General features: G+C 28.8%; 1 protein-coding gene across 3 annotated transcripts in view; it reads right to left on the bottom strand.

Moving 5' to 3' along the window:
- LOC142320367 (uncharacterized) overlaps window positions 1-19,654 on the bottom strand; it is a 53,648-nt gene that overhangs the window by 11,700 nt on the left and 22,294 nt on the right. For 2 of the 3 annotated variants that reach the window (XR_012755360.1, XM_075358072.1), the window contains exon 3: window positions 17,732-17,845. Coding sequence is in view for 1 of the 3 variants with exons in the window: in XM_075358073.1 (XP_075214188.1) it covers window positions 17,824-17,845 (22 nt within the window). In the remaining 2 variants the exon portion in view is untranslated. Of the gene's footprint in view, window positions 1-17,292; window positions 17,846-19,654 lie in introns of those variants that run through there. The other variant, XM_075358073.1, reaches the window with a different exon arrangement.

Raw genomic sequence — 19,654 nt, 5'->3', positions numbered from 1 at the left:
CATATCAGAAAAGTATTTTCTGATGACGGTGGTAACTTTCATTCTGCTTGAAGTATTTTGTACAACTTGTATCAACTTTTAAAGGCAGACAAATTTAAAACAAATATTCAAACCTTTTCAACATCACAAGGGATTACTTGGTTATTTATTCCTCCTTCATCTCCCCATTTTGGTGGTTTATGGGAAAGTGTAGTGAATGGGAGAATGATATGCCTCGAGTTCGATTTTAAGGGCAATGGGTGCTCAGGTGCTCACCAACCTTGTTAATTTGAACCAATATCTGTTTCGGTTCCGCCTGGCAGCTGATGAGCTGTGCGTCTGTGGGGAGATCCAGTGCAATGAACACCTGATGTTTGACTGCCCTGCTCTTGGGGGAGCCAGAGACTGGGCCACCCTGGACCTTAGAGGTCAAGGGGAAAATGGCCACTCACAAGCGACGAGTCAGTGTAGCAAGAGCCCCATTCTCGGACCGTGTGGGAGTTCCTTGATGCGGTTGCTATGTTCAACCGACATCAGTAGGTTACTTAAGGGAAAGACTCCTAATGTACTGCTGTGGGAGGCTAACCTTGAGATATATGGCTGACCACCAGCCAAATAGGGCTCCAAGCGCTTTAATGTGGTGGACAGGTGCTTGCTGGCAATCAGCGACCTATGCGTGGCAGCGAATTGCTGTCTAGACAAAGTAAATTTTTATTTATGGATGTCATATATATTTTTAGTAGTTAACGGGGTGCGCCTACCCATTTTAGTAAATATATGACAAGTGAGCAATTGGAACACGTAAGCCGGTGGTGTATGGCACCGCGCTTAGTCCGCTCACGCTGTTAGGTAAGCCCTAGGAGCTGTTTAGGATACTGGTCGCTATACTGCTTCGAGGCTCAGTAGCTGTTTATGGCACAGATATTCGGTCTTATGCTTTAGGGCGACCAAATGGGGTGGTAGCGGGACAAATACCAAGCAAACCAATTAGCTATAGTCGCGCAAGTGTACAATGGTTTTATATAGTTCCGCTCATTCTGCGGCGCTGGAGTATGCTTCAATATTGAACACTTAAGGATGGCGTAAAATATTGTATTTTACACCATAAGGATCCCTTATCCAGTTATATAAATATTAGTGGACTCAACACTATCATTTGTGCTGGCGGCAGGTAGTGTGTGTTAGACATTTTCCCTACTTTGATATAAAAAAGAAATAGAAAGACAACTAATTTCTTTATTTGAAGTATGGTTTTATAAAAAAAAAGTTTGGTTCAGTTTCTTGTTACAGAAATTTGTATTTTTGTAGAAAATAGATTTTCAAGATAATGCTTGAAAATTATTGATAAATTGAAGTAAGGTTTCTTATCTCTTATTAAGCATTTAATACAATATTCGTATAGAATTTTTTACACTATAAAAAAATTTAATTAGATTAAAAATTATTCATAAATAAGTAAATTGTTTAATTCTTTTAAATTTTTATAATGTAATGTGTTTGCACTGGTTAACAGACAGTTAATGAAGCTATTAAAACACCTGTAAGTTTTTTGTTTCTATAAAATGTATTAAATTTCAAACTTATTGGGTAAAATAAATCACTTTAAATGAAACAGAAAATAGCTTAGGCTATTTAGGGTTAATAATTTGGCATCTTGATTATTTCATAAAAAGCAATCTAAAAAATATTTAACACAAAATAAATTTGGGCAGTTAATGATGTATCAAAAATAAATAGTAATAATATTCTTTAACAATGAGACACAAAAAATGCAGATATAATTTTCCTTGAAATGTACCTTTTTTTTTTTATTACAGCTTGGAAATTTTTAGTGAAAACTTTGTTTAGCAGCTTATATACCATGTTGTGTTTAAGAAAAAATCTAGTAATACTAGATACAGTTTATTTTATGATAGATAAATGCAGTACGAGCATGTTTTATAACAAATCCAATTTAAAATTTGATCTGTTTTGCTTACTTGATTAAATCAAAAATATTAATTAATATTACTGTTATTTATTTATTTTTTTTTGAATGAAGATCTATTACTTAAACCATTACAGATAGAAAATTAATACTCTTGTGGTCATTAGTCAATATTTTGGACCGAAATTTCCTGAATGAAATTCAAAACCAATGAAACACTTAAAAACATATTTAATCAAAACAAGAAATTATTATAATCCGTATTCGAATTTATTAATGGAATTATTCTTCAAACAAAAAGTGATACCTTTCAAGAAACTAATCGCTAAGTTGTTTAGATTTACTTCCTTCTAAACTAGTTAGTGGGTTCTCTTGTATTGGATCTATTCATACAAAGATATGATCTACTGAATAAAGAACAGGAATATAAACTTTTTCATAGTATTAATGAAGTCCCTAGACAACTGGGTTTAATTTCTATGGGATTCTATCTCCCCTTACAAGTTTGCTCTTTATCTGTAATAATTGGATTTGAACAAAGCTGCTTCCATGACAAACAACCTGGGAAAAGTAAATGTAGATGTTTTTTAATTTCACTGAAAAGGAAATATGGATCTGGAAACAATCTTTCATCCAATTACTTGCAAGCAACAATATAAATTCTTTGAAGGCTTTTCTTTTCAGTTAACTGAATTGAGTTATCAAATAAAATTACTTCATTAAAAATCATCTTCAAATGTAATAAAAAGAAAAAAAGCTTATACCATAACTTAATCTTTATCGAGCGATTTTAATTTCTAAATTTTCCTTTTCTTATTAATTTTTTGTTATTTTATTATATTTCATTTCTAATTAAAAAAGAAATGAAAGAGAAGAATATATTTATCAAACTAATGAACATTTATTATTGAAATAAACTATTATAAATTATAATTATATAATAGTTATATCAATGACTGACATACAACATTAGAAAAGGTGAATGCTTACAAAAGATGGAGTAATGTAATGCTGCAGCCAACATGTCAAATAAGTCTGTAATTATTATTTTGTTAAGAAAAATAAAATTTTTATTAAAATGCTGCTATTATGCCAAAATACAGTAATACCAAAATAGATGCCCAAAGATGGGATGTGATGTCAGAAAACTCTGTATTACTTGTTTTATTTAATAAATCATTTGATAACTGTAAAATTTTATATATAAAAGTAAATATAATTGTTTTGGAGTTACAGGCATAAATGTACATGTACTTCGACATGCTACCCTACTTCTGAGAGAAGATACAGTAAGTCTTCGTTCAACATCATTCCAGACAGTAATAGAAATTAATATACATTATCCTAGAAATAATTTAATATAAAATTTAAAGAAAGATGGTTTAATAATTTTACATTGTCTTTTATTGCATTTAAATTTAATCGTTACACATTTATAATATTTTGTATTCAAATAGAGATAAACAACCTCATTTTACTCCATAGACATGACATTAGTACTTTGTACAATTTTTTATATTCTAACCTTACCTTTACTGAACATAGGAAGTTCAACATTTTTTATTTTTATTTAAAAAACAAAATTCCTCGGGTAATCCCACTGCAAAGTTTTTAAATCAAAAAATATTTCTTAATTTTTTTTTTACAAACATAGGTTGATAACATAATATAAAGAATATAAATTTAAATAGCATAATATAAATTTGCAAACATCTGATAATTATAACGTAATGAAATACAAGTTAATATTTTACTTATGTTCAAAAATGTTTTATGTGAAAATTCAAGAAAAATATTTGAAAAGATTTAGTCGAGTATCAGCAGTTTTTTTACATTATTTCTCTTTGACTATTTTTATCAGATATAAGGGTGAAAGACCTTCAGGTTTAATACAAAATGAAAAACCAAAGTTTTTTAATTTAAAAAAAAATGATAGAACCAATTTCAAAATACTGAACTAAAAAAAAACTATTTCTATTATTTATTAAATTTTGACCGTTTGAAATTAATGCTAAATTAAGTGTTAATAAATTTTTGATAATTAGGAGGTAACATTTAAAGTGTTTTGTCCCAGCCAATGTACTTAAAAGCAATCACAAAAAAAAAAAAATTTAATGTGAATCCCAGCTTGTTGAAGAATAAAATTATGACCAGTTGCTTTAAGACAATGTTTTAAGTTTATTTAAACAACATATTAAAATAGTACTGCAAAAGAAATCTGAAAAAATAATAAAATAAATTGGACAAAATGTTTATTGGTTAGTCTATTTCTAATAGTATTCAAAAAAACTCTGTAAAAACATAAATTATTTCAAATAGGCATATGAAACAATTATGCTTAAGTAAAAAAATTAAAAAAAAAAGAAAAAAGTTTTAAATAATAGACCAAACAATTCTTCACAGTTTTTATTTTAAATATGCATATCACATCTTTCATATTTTAGACAGCTACACCCTCTTCTTCATCAGCTGTTGGATGACCAAAAATTATTTCCTTGTACCACTGTAATCGTTCAACAAGTTGCTCACCAGCTCAGTAGTTTTCATCATAAGAAGTTTGTTGACATCATTTTGCTTCTCACTGATAGCATGATCAACAGTGGCATTTTTTAGCGGATTATTTTATTAAAATTAATGTTTCCTTTTCTCCTTAATGAAATTTATGGTTTCTTATTTCTTTTAACAATAAAAAATTTTTGATTTCTGATTTTGCTACTTCAACAATCATTTTTCTTTTTACAATCCTTTCATTAAATTTTATTTATATATTTCTAAACTTAATGATAGTCAGCAACTTTGTAATACATCCATTAGTTTTAAAAAAGATTCCAATCCTTGCCTTGATTCCAATCATCCAATTGTTATGTAGCATTCGAAATACTCTTCGTGGTCAAGATTATTGGTTTTTCCGTATGATTTATTCTGCGATGCCAAAAATTCTGTCAGCAGGAAGGAAGCTATGGCCACACACTTTGAAGTTCAAAACACTTTGTAGGAAACGTAGAGTGCTTCTTAAAACTATGTTGTTTTTATTTTGTGATGTACAACCAGGTTTGGAACACTTTTGTTAATGATGAAATGTGTAATCAGCCGATTGAAAATGAAGTTATGCCATTGGTTAGTTGGAAAAATCACTCTATGAATGAAATCTGGTTATGAACAAAACACATACTGTTTGAAATTTAACTTTTCTACATTAATTACTATATGAAAAAGCATTATTTGACCGAATGATTCTCACTTTAATTCCAATAACAAAGCAATAATCTTAGATTTAAAAAAATAGACAAAGCACAGTTTGATTGTTACCTCCTGAATTACTTGTTTTTAATTCACCATATATTTCTAAAAGTAGAAAAGAAAAACAATAAAAATTATTGTTTTAGTTTGAAATGCTGTTTTTTTTTTTTGTTAGTCTTTTTTACTTTTAAATTTGATTCATTTCTATGTTGAAATTTTTATTATAAAATGGTATTATACTTATTTATTATTCTTTACCTGATGGTTTTCTGGCAGGTAAATTATAGTTTTAATAGTAATAACTAAAAAAAAAAAAAAAAAAAAAAAAAAAAAATATTAGAATTTTATTAATATTTATTTTTTGTTTAACCAATAACTGGTATCATACGTCTCACAGACTGCTGGCATTTTTTGTCTCCCTCCCCTTCCTCAAATATTGGATCAATGGTCGACCCACTTTACCTACCTTCCAGTTGTTATGCGTATTACTTGCTCTGAAAATCGTGTTATTTTTGTCACATTAAGTGGTGAGTTATTGTGTTTTGTTTTTTAGGCAGTCTCAAAAAACGTATGATACCAGTTCTGTTACTAACTTAATCGTTGCTGTAGTTGTTTTTTATTTTAATTTTACATTTTTCATAGTGCTTTCAGTGGTTGATTTGAATAGTTTCTAACATAGAAAAAAATATTAGCATAATATTTTTTCTTTCAGTTAATTTTTATACTGTTTATTTATTTTTATCGCTATATTTTATTTCTTTTTATTAATTTTAATAGTTCGTTTCTAGTTCTGTATAATATTTCTTAATAATAAATTTTTTAACAATAAATGATATAAGTGAAATAAGCTGTAATGATGCCATTGATCTACAACTAGGTCCTTCGTGTCGTGTTTTACAAGGAACCTGATTAAGTTTCGAAAAGGATTTAGAGGAAATTGTTTCAAATGTCCTAGAAGAATTTATGGGGATGATGATAGCGAAGATGATCCGATTATCTAAGCAAAAGTGATCCCAATACAGAATCAGAACAAGAAGCACAAAAATAATGAAGTTGATGTAGCAAATAGGGCTGAAAATGATACAAACCAAGAATTAGAGGGACAGGAAAAAATCGAGGAAGAAGCTGAAGGTAAAAATTTGACTGCACCAAGACGTAGTATCTATTCCTATTTCTATGGGAAAGAGAATTTTTTTTTGTGGAATAAAGAACAACCACCTGTTAATCTATGAACAAGACTGCATAATTATTTTGGAACTACCTAGATTGAAACCAAAGTCAAAATTATTAGGAGCAAAACCACATAGAAGACGTTTGGAATCTTATTTTTACTCTAGAAATATTAGAGGAAATTCTTATGTGAACAAATAACAAAATTATTAAACTAAGAGAAAAGTAAAAGAAAAACGTTCATTCAGGATCTAGATATGATTAAACTGAAAACTTTCATTGGTTTGCTACTTTCAAATCTAGTAATGAATCTATTGACTACTTGAGACAGATGGAACTGGATGAGATGTGTTTCGTTGCACAATGACTAAAAAAAAGATTTTTGTTTCTTTTGGTGTCTTTATGCTTTAACCAATAGATTGAAAAGAGAGAGAAAAAAACGATGATACAGCAGCAATATCTGGAATTTTTTAATAAACTTTTGGAGAATTCACAGGTTTGTTATAGACTGGGTCCTACAGTCTGCGTGAATGAATGTTACTACCTTTCGGGGTCGATGGAAGGGTTGCACATACATGCCACGAAAACCAGCAAAGTATAGTGTGAAAATTTTATGTATGGCAGAGGCCAGGAGCCGTTATTTATATAACGCATATATTTACTCAGGGAAAAGCAGTGATGGAAAAACTCTTAACTTGTGAAGAGAAAAAATTCAGCATTCCAACACAATCTATACAATGGCTTGTCAAACCAATTGAAGGAACACGTCATGAAATGTCACGGTGGACAATTGGTTTAGTTCAATCGAAATAGTAAACGAGCTCTTAAAGAGTTAAAATATGTTGGAATTTAAAAAAAAAATAAAAAGGAAATTCTTCCTCAGTTTTAGCCTAGTAAAATGCAAACATCATCTCTCTATGGTTATACTGAGAACATTACTCTTTCGTATGTACCGAAAAAGTTGAAAGCTGTTATATTAGTGTTATCAATGCACCACTCGCAGAATGATGACCCCAACACTGATAAGCCTGAAATAATTTCATTTTACAGCTTAACCAAAGGAGGTGTTGACCGAATTGATCAAAAGTGTGCAAACTACACAACCAGTCGAAGGACACAGAGGTAGACAATGGCAATCTTCTTCGCGCTTGTCGACATGGGAAGTGGTGTAAATTCTTGCATTCTGCACCAGTCATTTACCCAATCAGATAAGATGACTCAATATGACTTTATGAAGACTTTGGCAAAGTCACTTACTTACCCGCAAGTGCACTGTAGACTCATGAAAAATCTTCCACACGAATTGATGTTCACAATCAAAAGGATCCTTAAAATTTTGAACAAGTCATAAATTCACAAGAAATACCCAATTTGTTTGAAAAACTGAAGATATGTGGATGTTGCCCTACAAAACTACAAAAAAACCAAATATCCATGTCAGAAATGTACTGCTCCAATTTGTCTGGAAAGTTCTAATAAAAATTTGTGTCACGTGTTATGAAGTAGTGAAATTTATATTTTTTAATCGCTATATTTATGTACTTTAAGGCTCTTTTTTTTCTTAGTTATTTTTACAGTGAATAAATAATTTTTATATAAATTAAAAATTTTTATTAGTAAATAGATTTAGAAGAATGTAGTTAAATTTTTTGCAACAATGAAAATGAGTCTGAAAAATGGAAGACTGTTAAAATCAAAATCTAAGTTCTTATTTTACTATTTAATACTTGGTTTATGATTATTTTAAAATACTATGAAAAGTTTAAACAGAAAAAAATTATAAAAAAACTAGCATTATAAAGAAATTAACGGAAAAAAGGGTTTTGGCAGGAACACATATTTCAAGATTTTATAGCTATATTTTATTTAATGTAAATTTTTGTTAAATTGAAGTTTGTATAGTCATGTTTAAACAATTTGTGAGCAAAAAATTTTATGAATAAATAAAAATGTAAAGATAATAAAAAAAATGAAAGAGGTCTCCTGGACTGACACCAGTTACTTAGCTCACAATACCAGTTAGGGGTAAGTAGATATAGTCATAGATATTATAAGATTATTTTTTACTTTTACTTTATTTAAATAAATAATTGAATGGTGTTAGAATGACTTCTGTACGGACTCTTCTATTTGTAATTGAATGTACATCAAGTCTCCAAAGCAGTATTTAGTCCAATATTACAGTTTAATTTTTATACCGCTCAGTTGCTGTGCTTATTAATAATGTTTTTGTAGATATTTTGTGAGTTTATGTATTTTTTTAAAAAGAGCAGTAACATTTCCTGAAATTTTTGCACAGCTACTGCTGTTGAATATAATATTATTGTATTAACCTAATATTAGCTTTATAATATTATAAACTATGCCAATTATTATGTCTGATTTTTTTTTCACATTAATGTCTACAAACAGAGTGTAAAAACGTTATTAAAATTTATATGTAAACCAAGATTTTGACACATTTGAACAGTAAGAAATTTACAGATGTACCAAATTTGATAACAATATCAAATGCATTTAATACATATTTAAGTGGTTTCCTAATCTTTTTAAGATAAATGCTATTAGCAAAACTGTTTGTTGTTAAATCCACTAAAGAAGGTACTTTTAACAGAAAAGATTCAATGTTTTTAAAAGTGGATTGCTTTTCATATTTTTATTTTTTTGTCAAAAGTCACCATATAATGATCGACTGTGAGATCACAAGCAAAAGAAAAGGTGTGTCTCATAATGACAAACCCAGTTCTCATAAACAATTATTTGATTATTCTTTTTATATATTTAAATCCTTCAATCAAACAGCATCATTACTTCAGTAGAACAATGAATCTCTCAGTGACTTTAAGCCGTCTAAAAATTTATTTTATAGAATTTTTATGATAAATCTAATTTTTCTTTATTAAATTGTGTATTTTATAATTTATTTATTTAATCAATTAACTATATTATTAATTAATTATTTTTATTATTCAATTTATTTATTTGTGTAATTTATTAAATTGTGTATATTACATTTTCAAAATTCCTTTTTGCTGTAATTAAATCAATAGATAAATCTTTAATCATTTAAATACAAACATGTGAAATAATGTTAAAGTAAATACATTAAGTAAAAAAAATTACTTATTGTGTCTGTTATCGATGTTACTTATGAACTATTTATTTAATACGCTTTAAAAATATGAATAATTCATAAAATTTTTTAAATCACTTGAACATTCCAAGACACATTTTTAACAGTTTTATGTAATAAGAAATCATATCAATAAAATTTTTCTTTGTAAGGATTTGGTGCAATTCAAAATCTGACAACAGTTGTCCATATTAAAATAATTATAAAGCTGTTTTGACAGAAATACAGAATTAAGATTTTTAAAGTGTACTTCTTTTTTTAATTTTTACTATTGATGTGTTTATTTATAAATTATGGTCACAATTACAGTAACATACATTGCAAATTAATATTGTAACAAAATAAATAATGCAAATATATTACTGTTATTTATTTACTTATAACAAAACTTTATTATAATAAAGTCAACTGACTTTATTATACCTTTCACCGACTAAACTAGAAAAGGGAATGAATAAGGAACATTCCATACACATATAAAAAAACCTACCTTCCACTAGCATGCTAGGGTCGGCGCTGCGGGAGCGATGGTGCTCTCTCTCTCTCTCTTGCAGCCCCCCATGCATTTTCCTATGTGTGCATGCACACAACAGCAAAACACCACACTGCTGGAACTTTGAAGCACACAGTTCCAAATAAAGATTTTTGTATCTTTTTCATAAACCGGGGGATGGATACTAACATTAAGCTTAAGGATTATATACTGTACAAGTATAAAGAAAGAATTACATAAAAAAGGACTCAATCTATTAAATTTTATCGATAATATCAAGTGGAAACAGGCGTTGCTGCAGTCTTACCCGTCACTGATAATGAAATAAAAGAATAAGGAGTATAGGCGGTGTACAAACATACACAATAATAGCTAATAGACTATTAAAGATAGAAAAGTTAAAAGATATTGATAAATCATATTTTATCTTTTATTTAAAATCCGACAGGATAACCAATAATTACAGGTACTTACAAATTATTTATTTATGTAATGTATTAAAAAATTCAAAACCAACTTGAGATTCAAACCCAAAACCTGGATGTAGACACACATTAGTACCAGTCTCACCATGTAAGTTGGATAAAGTGGGTAACTTTAGTTTTAATCATCATAATTAGTAAAGATAAATAATAAACTTGCATCCAGTTACACAATAATACAATCGATTTGTTTTTACGAAAACGAATGATACATTTTAAATAAAGAAGCAACCTGTTTTCTGTGGAAATTTATTTATTAGATACAAAAATAAATATCTTACAATGTCTATTTGAAAATTAATCGATAATACAATTCTTAAAATAGATATAAATATATATAAACTATTGTTTAATCCACTTAATATTTAAGTGGATGTTAAAGTCTTGATTTCACAGACATATTGTAAAATCAAACTACACAATTCTGAAATCTTTTATAGGTACTTACGTATTAACGCCACCGCAGCTACAGCTTTATTTATAAACAAAGTAGTCAATCGGATTTTGGTGCTATAACATTAAGGTTATATTATTATAACATGCATAATATGTATATATTATGCGTATTTAATGTTAATTATAAGAGGTTAGTGAGTGAAGCGAGCGTAAGTTATATTTAGTTAGGTTATTTTGATATACGTACGATTTGTCAGTACACGAAGTCAACATAACCTAAATAGCAGCTGTAGCTGCCGTGGCGTTAATACTTAAGTACCCTTTTATATTATGAACAAAACGTTATTTATTAACATCACATAAAAAACACGACTTAAAAGCTTGACTGTTTGGAACCAGTAACTAAACTAAAAAACTCAAGTCCCCCGAATAAAAAATGTTCCAATGTAATTGTAGTCAGTCAAGATGTAGACCACAAAAACAAATTCAGTGTGCTTCGGTTAGCAGAGTTTCAATCAGTTACGCAAGATCAACAGATTGTGCAAACTAAATGGAATATCAATTCTCCTATATCAAAGTCTATTTGTATTCCAAAGATACAGACTTTAAGAGAAACTTGGTTTTACAAACTGGAAGTCATCCAACAGTTTCTATTAGCGATCAAGGAAGTGATCCATTCACTGCCAGTTCTGTTAAGTCAATTAGGCAGTCTACTTATGAACTGTAAATTCCTTACAACTCCAACACATTAAACCAAATGATCGCTGCCAATGATATCAGTTTGCTGCAGAAGTAATCATCATATTGAAAACAATTATATTTTATTTAGTGATAAGGATACTTTTCATATGTGCGGGATATTGGAAGACACAATTGAAAAATTTGGTGTACCGTAAACCCCATGCGGTATTTGAAAATGAAAGGAACATACTGAAAGTCAGTGTCATTTATGATGGAAAAAAGAATAGCATCATAAGGCTCTTTTTTTTTTTCAAGGAGCCCACTGTGACAGGGCCCATCTACCTCGACGTGCTTCAGAATTTTCCTGTTTCTCAGAATACTGCAGGATTCAGTTTCCAACAAGATTGTTGTTTCCAAAACCAATTTTATTGAGATGTTAGCATGTTCCTGAATAACAATTTTCTGCATTTTGGAACAGACAAGGAGGTCCAACTGTGTGACCACCTAGATCAGTCAGTTATCACTCCTCTGGACATTTTTGCTTGGGGTTTTATTGTAAGTTATAACAAAGAAAAGTTTGATATTTGGACGATTTAAAACAAAAAAATTGTTAAGGTGTTTGTCTAATAATGCCGCAGATGCTTCTAAACACCTGGCAAGAGTTAAGATTATGGTAAGTTGCTGTGCTTATTAAAAAAAATTATAAATCTATATTAACTAGTTTTCATAATATAAGCTGTACTTTTCGATACTTTTAGTCAGGACATCCTGTAGATTATAGTGTGTATATGTAAATACATATAATTATGATTATAACTAATATGATACACAATAAATAAAATTAAAACATCTCTTATTGCTTACTTTTTCCAAATTATTACAAATTAGCACATTTGTGGTATGTCCCTCTTCGTCAATATATAAAAAATTATACATTTAAAAAAAAAAAATTTTTTTAATACATCTAATGAAGTGGTGCGCACTGCAAAAGCACTAATATATATACTTACACATACAGTGAGAAACTTAAAAACCGAACTGAGAGAACTTGAACTGCAGTTATTTGAATGATGCTCCTAAACACCCGGCAAGAATTAATGTGTATCGCCTACGAGATAAAAAGGAGCATACATTGAAGTCGAATAACCTACCTTAAAACACGGTAAAATGCTCCGCTTATTAAAAACAACTATTAATTTATATTAACTGGTTTTCTTAATATAAGCCATACTTTTGGATACTTTTAGTATGGACATCCAGTACATTATAGTATATATATATATGATAAAACTAAGTAAACATTATTTATAATAATATAATCTTATATTATAAATATACAAGATTATAAATAATAATAATAATAATATGATAAAACAATAAATTCATAATAAATAAAATGAAAACATCTCTTACTGCTTGCTTTTATCAAATTCTTACAATTAGCACTTTTGTGGTGTGCATCTTTTTGTCAATGTATTAAAAACTTTTTAAAGTTACAAATTTTTTTAAAAAAGTTTTTAATACATCTGATGAAGCGGTGTGCATCGCAAAAGCGCTAATATGTATACTTACACACATAGGGTGAGTAACTTAAAAACCGAATTGAAAGCTTGAACTGCAGTTGTTGAACGTTACCTTTACCACTTCTATTAGCATCATTATCGGTTGTGAATGTTACTACTCTAATCTACAGCTGTCAGTTGTAAACTATTCACGGTTCAATGTGCAACAAGTTTCATTCCGTGAGTAGTGTTTTTCTAACAATGCCTTAATAGATCGAGGAACGGGGTGTTGTTTTAGAAGCTAATTACTGTTCTTGAATCCTTTCCAAGAACGCATTAAATATTCACTGAAAAATTTCTGAATATCAGAATCCCAGCAAAGAGTAGCTTACACGATTCAGTTAGAAAAAGGCATCCGACGAGGCTGATTTCAAATTGCACGACGAATAGATGACCTTCTGTTATTACTCCAGAGGCCATAGCCAATATTCGAAGGATTTGTCAGACCAAAAAATTTATATAATAGTGATCACAATAAAGCGATGTAAAACACTTATTTTGCCTTAAGATTCTTCATGGTTAAAATTTGAAACCGTATCGTGCAACAACATATGAGAACAAACTGAAAAATCTCAATTAATGTGTATCGACTTCTGACAAACATTGTCGATGGATAGATACATCTGATAATATATTTTTTTGCCAGATGAGGCACAGTTTCATTTATCAAGGCTACCGAATGAAACTCCTACTGTTTCTGGTAATTCTAGAGGAAGGGGCAATTTTTTTTTAATTGTACTGTCAAGAAAAGTGTTCTGTACAATTTTCACAGAATTCTATACTCTATTAACAGATTGTGGAAAAAACTATGGCTTCTTTCATCAAGATGAGAAAACAATGTGTTGCACATAAACAACTCATCAGCACACATTCATGCAGCTTTTACAATCACCAGAGGACAGTAGCCTCTGTGTTTACCAGATTTGTCTAGTTGCAATATTTTTCTTTAAGTTATTTGAAGGATTAGTTTAAAAATTGAAATCGTACACTATCGATAAGCGAAGGCCAACGTTCACATTAAAAATACCGATGTAAATGAAAAGATTTTGCGTCAGGTGACTCCCAGTACGATTACTTTAGCATTGTTGCATCAGCTGATGTCTGCATCAACTCACTTCAAATATCTTTTGTAAAGATACTGCAAATATGTTAAGTTGCTAATGTAAAAATAAAATAAAATTTTATTTTATTTTTATTTTGTTAATAAAATTTTGTCACAAACACATTTAGTCTGTATCAGGTCTGTTTTAAATTGCTTACCTGATAAATATTCAAATATGACGATCCAATACAATTCATAATAAATCATCCAGAGCTTATTAAAATGTAAATTCTATCAACAGATTACAATACATTTCGGTTATAACTGAAGTTTCAAAACAATACTTTTGCCTTAATACATTAATTATTTATCATTCACACACAGCTTAATAAGTTGATATTAAACTGAATTAAAAACATTTTTTTTTATAACAGACCACAGAAATAACAATACACACATATATATATATATAAGAAATGAACTGTATGAAAAACAAAATTTACAAATCAAGAAATAATAATGTGAAAAGATAATACAGTGGGGTGCCAATTTTCCAGATGCCCAACTAACTGGACTGTTTAAATTCAGACTAGGCAATTAAAAAAAAATAATACACGTTTGAAAATTTTAAACACTATTCAAATAAATCTTTGCTTAAACAAGAAGTTTTTTATCAAACTTTATTTTACTGGATTTTTTAACTGTCTTTTTTGCAATTCATTTACCAAAACCATACACAGAGTACACAGTATCTTTTTACCATATTATTGTATCACTTTTTTCTTATATTGTGCATAAGTTCCAAATTTCTTTTTAATTTTACCAAGATATATTTATTTATTTATTTTACTTAGCGTACCCGTTAAACAATAGAATATGCCCAGTATAATTCGATAAATCTTTTTTATATTACCCATATTTGGCGATGCAGAGATCCATCTGGATAATTGGTGTTCCGCTATATGCAAAATCTAATCGTTTCATTTACCATTAACATTTTCAACTTTAAAATTTTTTGATTCAACTAAATCGGTCTCTTCAGTCGCTAAACAATCTTTTTTAATATCACCATTAATAATTTTTTTTTTTTTTTAATTCAAGATCATTATTTCACCATTATTTATTACCAAGATTGTAGAATAAACAAGCATTGTTCTGTTGTCAGTTTGCAACTGATACTTGTTATTCAGAAGATGCATTAAAACAATTAGCAACAAAATCAGCCGATTAGATCTTGTTTTTTAAAACTGGGAAGCGATCCTGCAAAATGAAAACATCTAACACATGGAGACTTCAGTAAATAATATATTAATAATTTTTCAGTTTAGTAAAATGATTTTGGGACGCTGTATAAATCACATAATTAAACATAGTGTTGATTATTAATAAATATAAATCGGGTAACAGCAAAAAGAATGCTTTTGTAAATTTCATGTAACACATGAGTTGTGTCAAAACGGGTGCAATAAAAAAAAAACACGTAGCAAACGACAAACCAAGAATGGCCTAATCAATCATTTCTATACTTAATTATGTTACAAAATAATTGTAATAAACGTGTATGACAGCTGGATTTTAGTCTCTACAGCCAAAATTAGGAACTGCTTCAGAGGATAAGATGAAATGGAAATTTCGTAGCGTGTGAAAATGCCATGCCTGACCAGGATGAAATTAGAATCATAGAAAACTGAATAATTATCTTAGAAAAACAACAAATCAGTTTATAGCAGCACTAGCCATATAGTACAAGCATTCATTTCTTTCTCCTGATCATTATGCAATATAAAGGTTATCTTGATTAAAAACCAATAAGCTCTCTCTCTCTCTCTCTCTCTCTCTCTCTCTATATATATATATATATATATATATATATATATTTAGATAAGAAATATTGCAATCTATAATTTCATACTAGACAAAAACTATTTACTTTTTTTTTTAAATAGACCTCTTAAGGATTATAAGTGCATAATCCTGACTTCTTTGGTTTCCAAAATTTTTAATTTTTTCCTTAAATTTTCTTTCCTTTCTTTGGTCCATCCATTAGTTTTCTAAAAGAATGTCTGTTGAAAATTACTTTTTTTCAAACATTTAATAATTTTATGTCTTTTTCAGTATCTTTGAACCAGATTATTATTGTTTTTTTGTTAAAACATCTTTTAACAAAAATCTTTTTTTGTTAATCTATTTTCTATACATTCTACATAAGCGACTATAAAATTTGAATGTTCTGTTTCTTATTACATGATCCACTTTTTCAAAATTTTGGTAAATTTCCGCTCATATTCTTAATTTAAAAATATTATCTTTGAGTTCTGGGTGGTGAATTTTTCTTAAAATTTTTTTTTACTTTTCATACATTTTTTCCTAAACATTTGATAGGTCTTCTGCAGTATATAACGCATGTGGTAAAAGTACAGTTTTTTTTATAGCATCTTAATATTGTGTTTATGGTTAAGAATTTTTCACTGTGAATGTTCCTTGTAAATTGATAAGCCGCTTCCTTCTTGACATTGGGGTAATTAAATTTTTGATCTTTTGAGCCATCTCCTTCTGAAATCATTATTTGGATTCTGTTTTTATTATTAGCAAACCATTTTGTTTAATCACATGAAATTTATAGTAATTTTGTTTACACAATTTTCTAAATCATGAATTTTGATTTGCATCTTTAGTATCTTTTGCCAAAATTATAAGATTGTCAGTAAATGTTAAAATATTTATATTGTAAATTAATTTTCATTTACTAAAAAAAAACCTAATTCTTCAATGTTTTTTTTTTTTAATTTACTCAGCTGAAAAAAGATTCATCTAAGAACGACACAAGTGAGAAATTTTAATTACTTTAAAAATAGTTCAAAGCAAACAGTAGCCTGTTGACCTAAAATAAACAACGATCAAAATTTATTCTATTTTAAATCTTATTTAGCCGGACTTTCAGATTGTACAAGGTAATACATTAATGTTTTTATGTACATAAATTTTTTAGTTACAGGTAGTGAAAAATAATGATGCACTTAAAATTTTTTTGGCATAAATTATGAAGCGAAATTAACCGTTTTACACACATGACAAGGGGAAATTGTTTCTTAAATCATTAACACAAAAAAAAAAGCAATCATTTATCACAAATTTAATTCTGAGAAAATTGATTTTATAAGTCAACAGAAAACAAATACGGGTCAGATTGTTCAGAAAAATCTAAGCCTGACAAAAAAGACTGAAAATTTTGCAAAATGTTTTATAAACTTTCAACTTAGTTCTCATTTACAATTCGATACATTTGCTCAGATTTTCCAACTTTTAAAATTATTTCAGTATGATGTGATTTGTCCAACTCTGCAAAATAAGCAATTATCTCACGTTTGCATCATTTGAAATGAATCTTTGCCCGACGAGCCATTTTTTCAGGTCTAGGAAGAGGAAATAATTAATTGGAGCAAAGTCAGATGACCACAGTACATGCTTTCACATGTCATTGTCAAAGTGTAAATTTTTATGGAGTTTTGGAGTTGCAATCTGAGACGTGGGTACAAGTGAATTATCGTAAACAGCAGTATGTTTGGGCCAATGTGGCAGTACCCTCAATCAATTTCATTATAAAATAATTGCACAATTAAACTTACCGCTTCATTTTCAATTAACTCTGTCCTTACAATCTCAAGAGGATTCGTCACTTCATTGTAATTATCATAACCGTTGCACAGTGGCTCCTCTCTCACTTGCAAAGATTCATTTTCCTAAAACATAAAATCAACAATTTAATGTTATAGTTTAATGACACAGTGGCACTTCCCATATGACATAAAAAAAACAAAAAAACAACAAAAAATCACATTAAACTTGCACAATCAGGTGTAACATCATCTTCAAACTAGACTCCTTGAGTCGAGCAAGGTTCCTTATTACCAAAATTGATTCCACGAATATTGGTTATATATTTGAGCTTTATTTTTGATAAAGCTGTGACTTTATCTTTGAGCCTGAGGCAATAGCTAAAGTCAGTACCCTCTTAACAGTCCCTTTATAGAATGATACCCTTGCGGTTAGGAGACCCTTACTTCCCAGGTCAACTATTATATTAAATCGCACATACATAGACTTAGATGTCTTAATTCGTTAATTCAGATTTCTTGTATTTTAATTCATCAAATTACTTCAAAACAAGTATAAAAATAAATTTTCTAATTTCTTTGTGGATTAAATTGCTTGGGTAATATATGTCATTAAACAAGGAATTATACTAATACAAATTGTAGACTTGTTCTTTGTTTATTATTTAATAATAACTTGGTTCATACATTTTTTTCAGCAGTGTTGGAAGGAGTCCAGTTATGGAAGACGTTTATCATTGAATTTAATTACAAATAGAATATTCATTTTCATCAAATAATATTGGAGACGAAATAGTAGTCTGTGAATTTTTAATTGAATCTATTTCAATACATAAAATCTGCAATACAATATATAAAAACCCTTAAATAAACTAATGTAGAAAAGTGATAACATCAGTAAAATAAAAATTTTATTTATTTTATTATTATATTTAGAGGCTTAGTTCTATACTGAAGTTCATGAATTTAATTAAATTACCATAGATAAAAAATAATGTACCTTGAAGACCGATATAATATTAGTAACGAAGCGATTAATTTGGATAAGACAGTTTGGGTTTTAATTAATTAATCTTAATTTTTAGGGGAAAATTTTTTAAGCTTTTTGGCATAGAAGTGATATCTCCACTTTCATTGGCGGTAAGTAATATTCATAACCACTGATACTCTTATACAGAATTCTAAAAATTTGCTGAGTATTAATGATTAAGTGTTAAGAGAATAAAGTTCACCGCTAGCAAAAAACCTTTTAATCATTAAATCACTTTCAGGCTTGAATTTTAATTGCAACTTACTCATAGATTATGAAAGTAAATAATTTACTTTGTCGATCATCAAAAATTTCTCTGAACCTTCCACGTAGTTTCTGTCTTAACCTAGTCATGTGAAATTATATTTTAACAAATGATATGTCATTTTGTCAAAATAAATATCTTAACAATTAAACCGCAAAATATAATTTCAATAGAACTTATGAGATGAAGAGGTAGGTAATAACGATTTAAAAATTAATAATCATTACAATGTAAAATTAATATATTTATTTATTGACTGATAAAGAAAAATTCTATTTTTAATCAACTTTTTGTCGTTTTATATTTTTGTAATTTAATGCAGTTCCAGGAGAGGTACAGCGGTGGGAAAGTTTCTGTTATCGAGCAATAGTTTCTAAAAAACCAAACTCATCTTCCAGCTATTCATGATGCAGCCTACCATCGACATCATCTGTCCTTCCAATCTGTTCTCAGCCACTTCACGTACAATACTTTTATGTTTTATTACACTTTTAACCCTAACATTTATCTCTGAATTGTTATGTTATCATATAGCATTACAGTAAACTCCTGATTATCGGAACCTCAGATTATCCGAATTTCTACTGTGCGTATATAGGCCTACTAATAATACTGTGCTGCTGTGGAAATTAGATTCTGA

The sequence above is a fragment of the Lycorma delicatula genome, chromosome 2 (assembly GCF_047948215.1).
Source record: "Lycorma delicatula isolate Av1 chromosome 2, ASM4794821v1, whole genome shotgun sequence".
In the NCBI taxonomy this organism is placed as follows: domain Eukaryota; kingdom Metazoa; phylum Arthropoda; class Insecta; order Hemiptera; family Fulgoridae; genus Lycorma; species Lycorma delicatula.
Note: the sequence above shows the minus strand (reverse complement) of the source record. Positions and strands in the feature narration are given on the sequence as shown.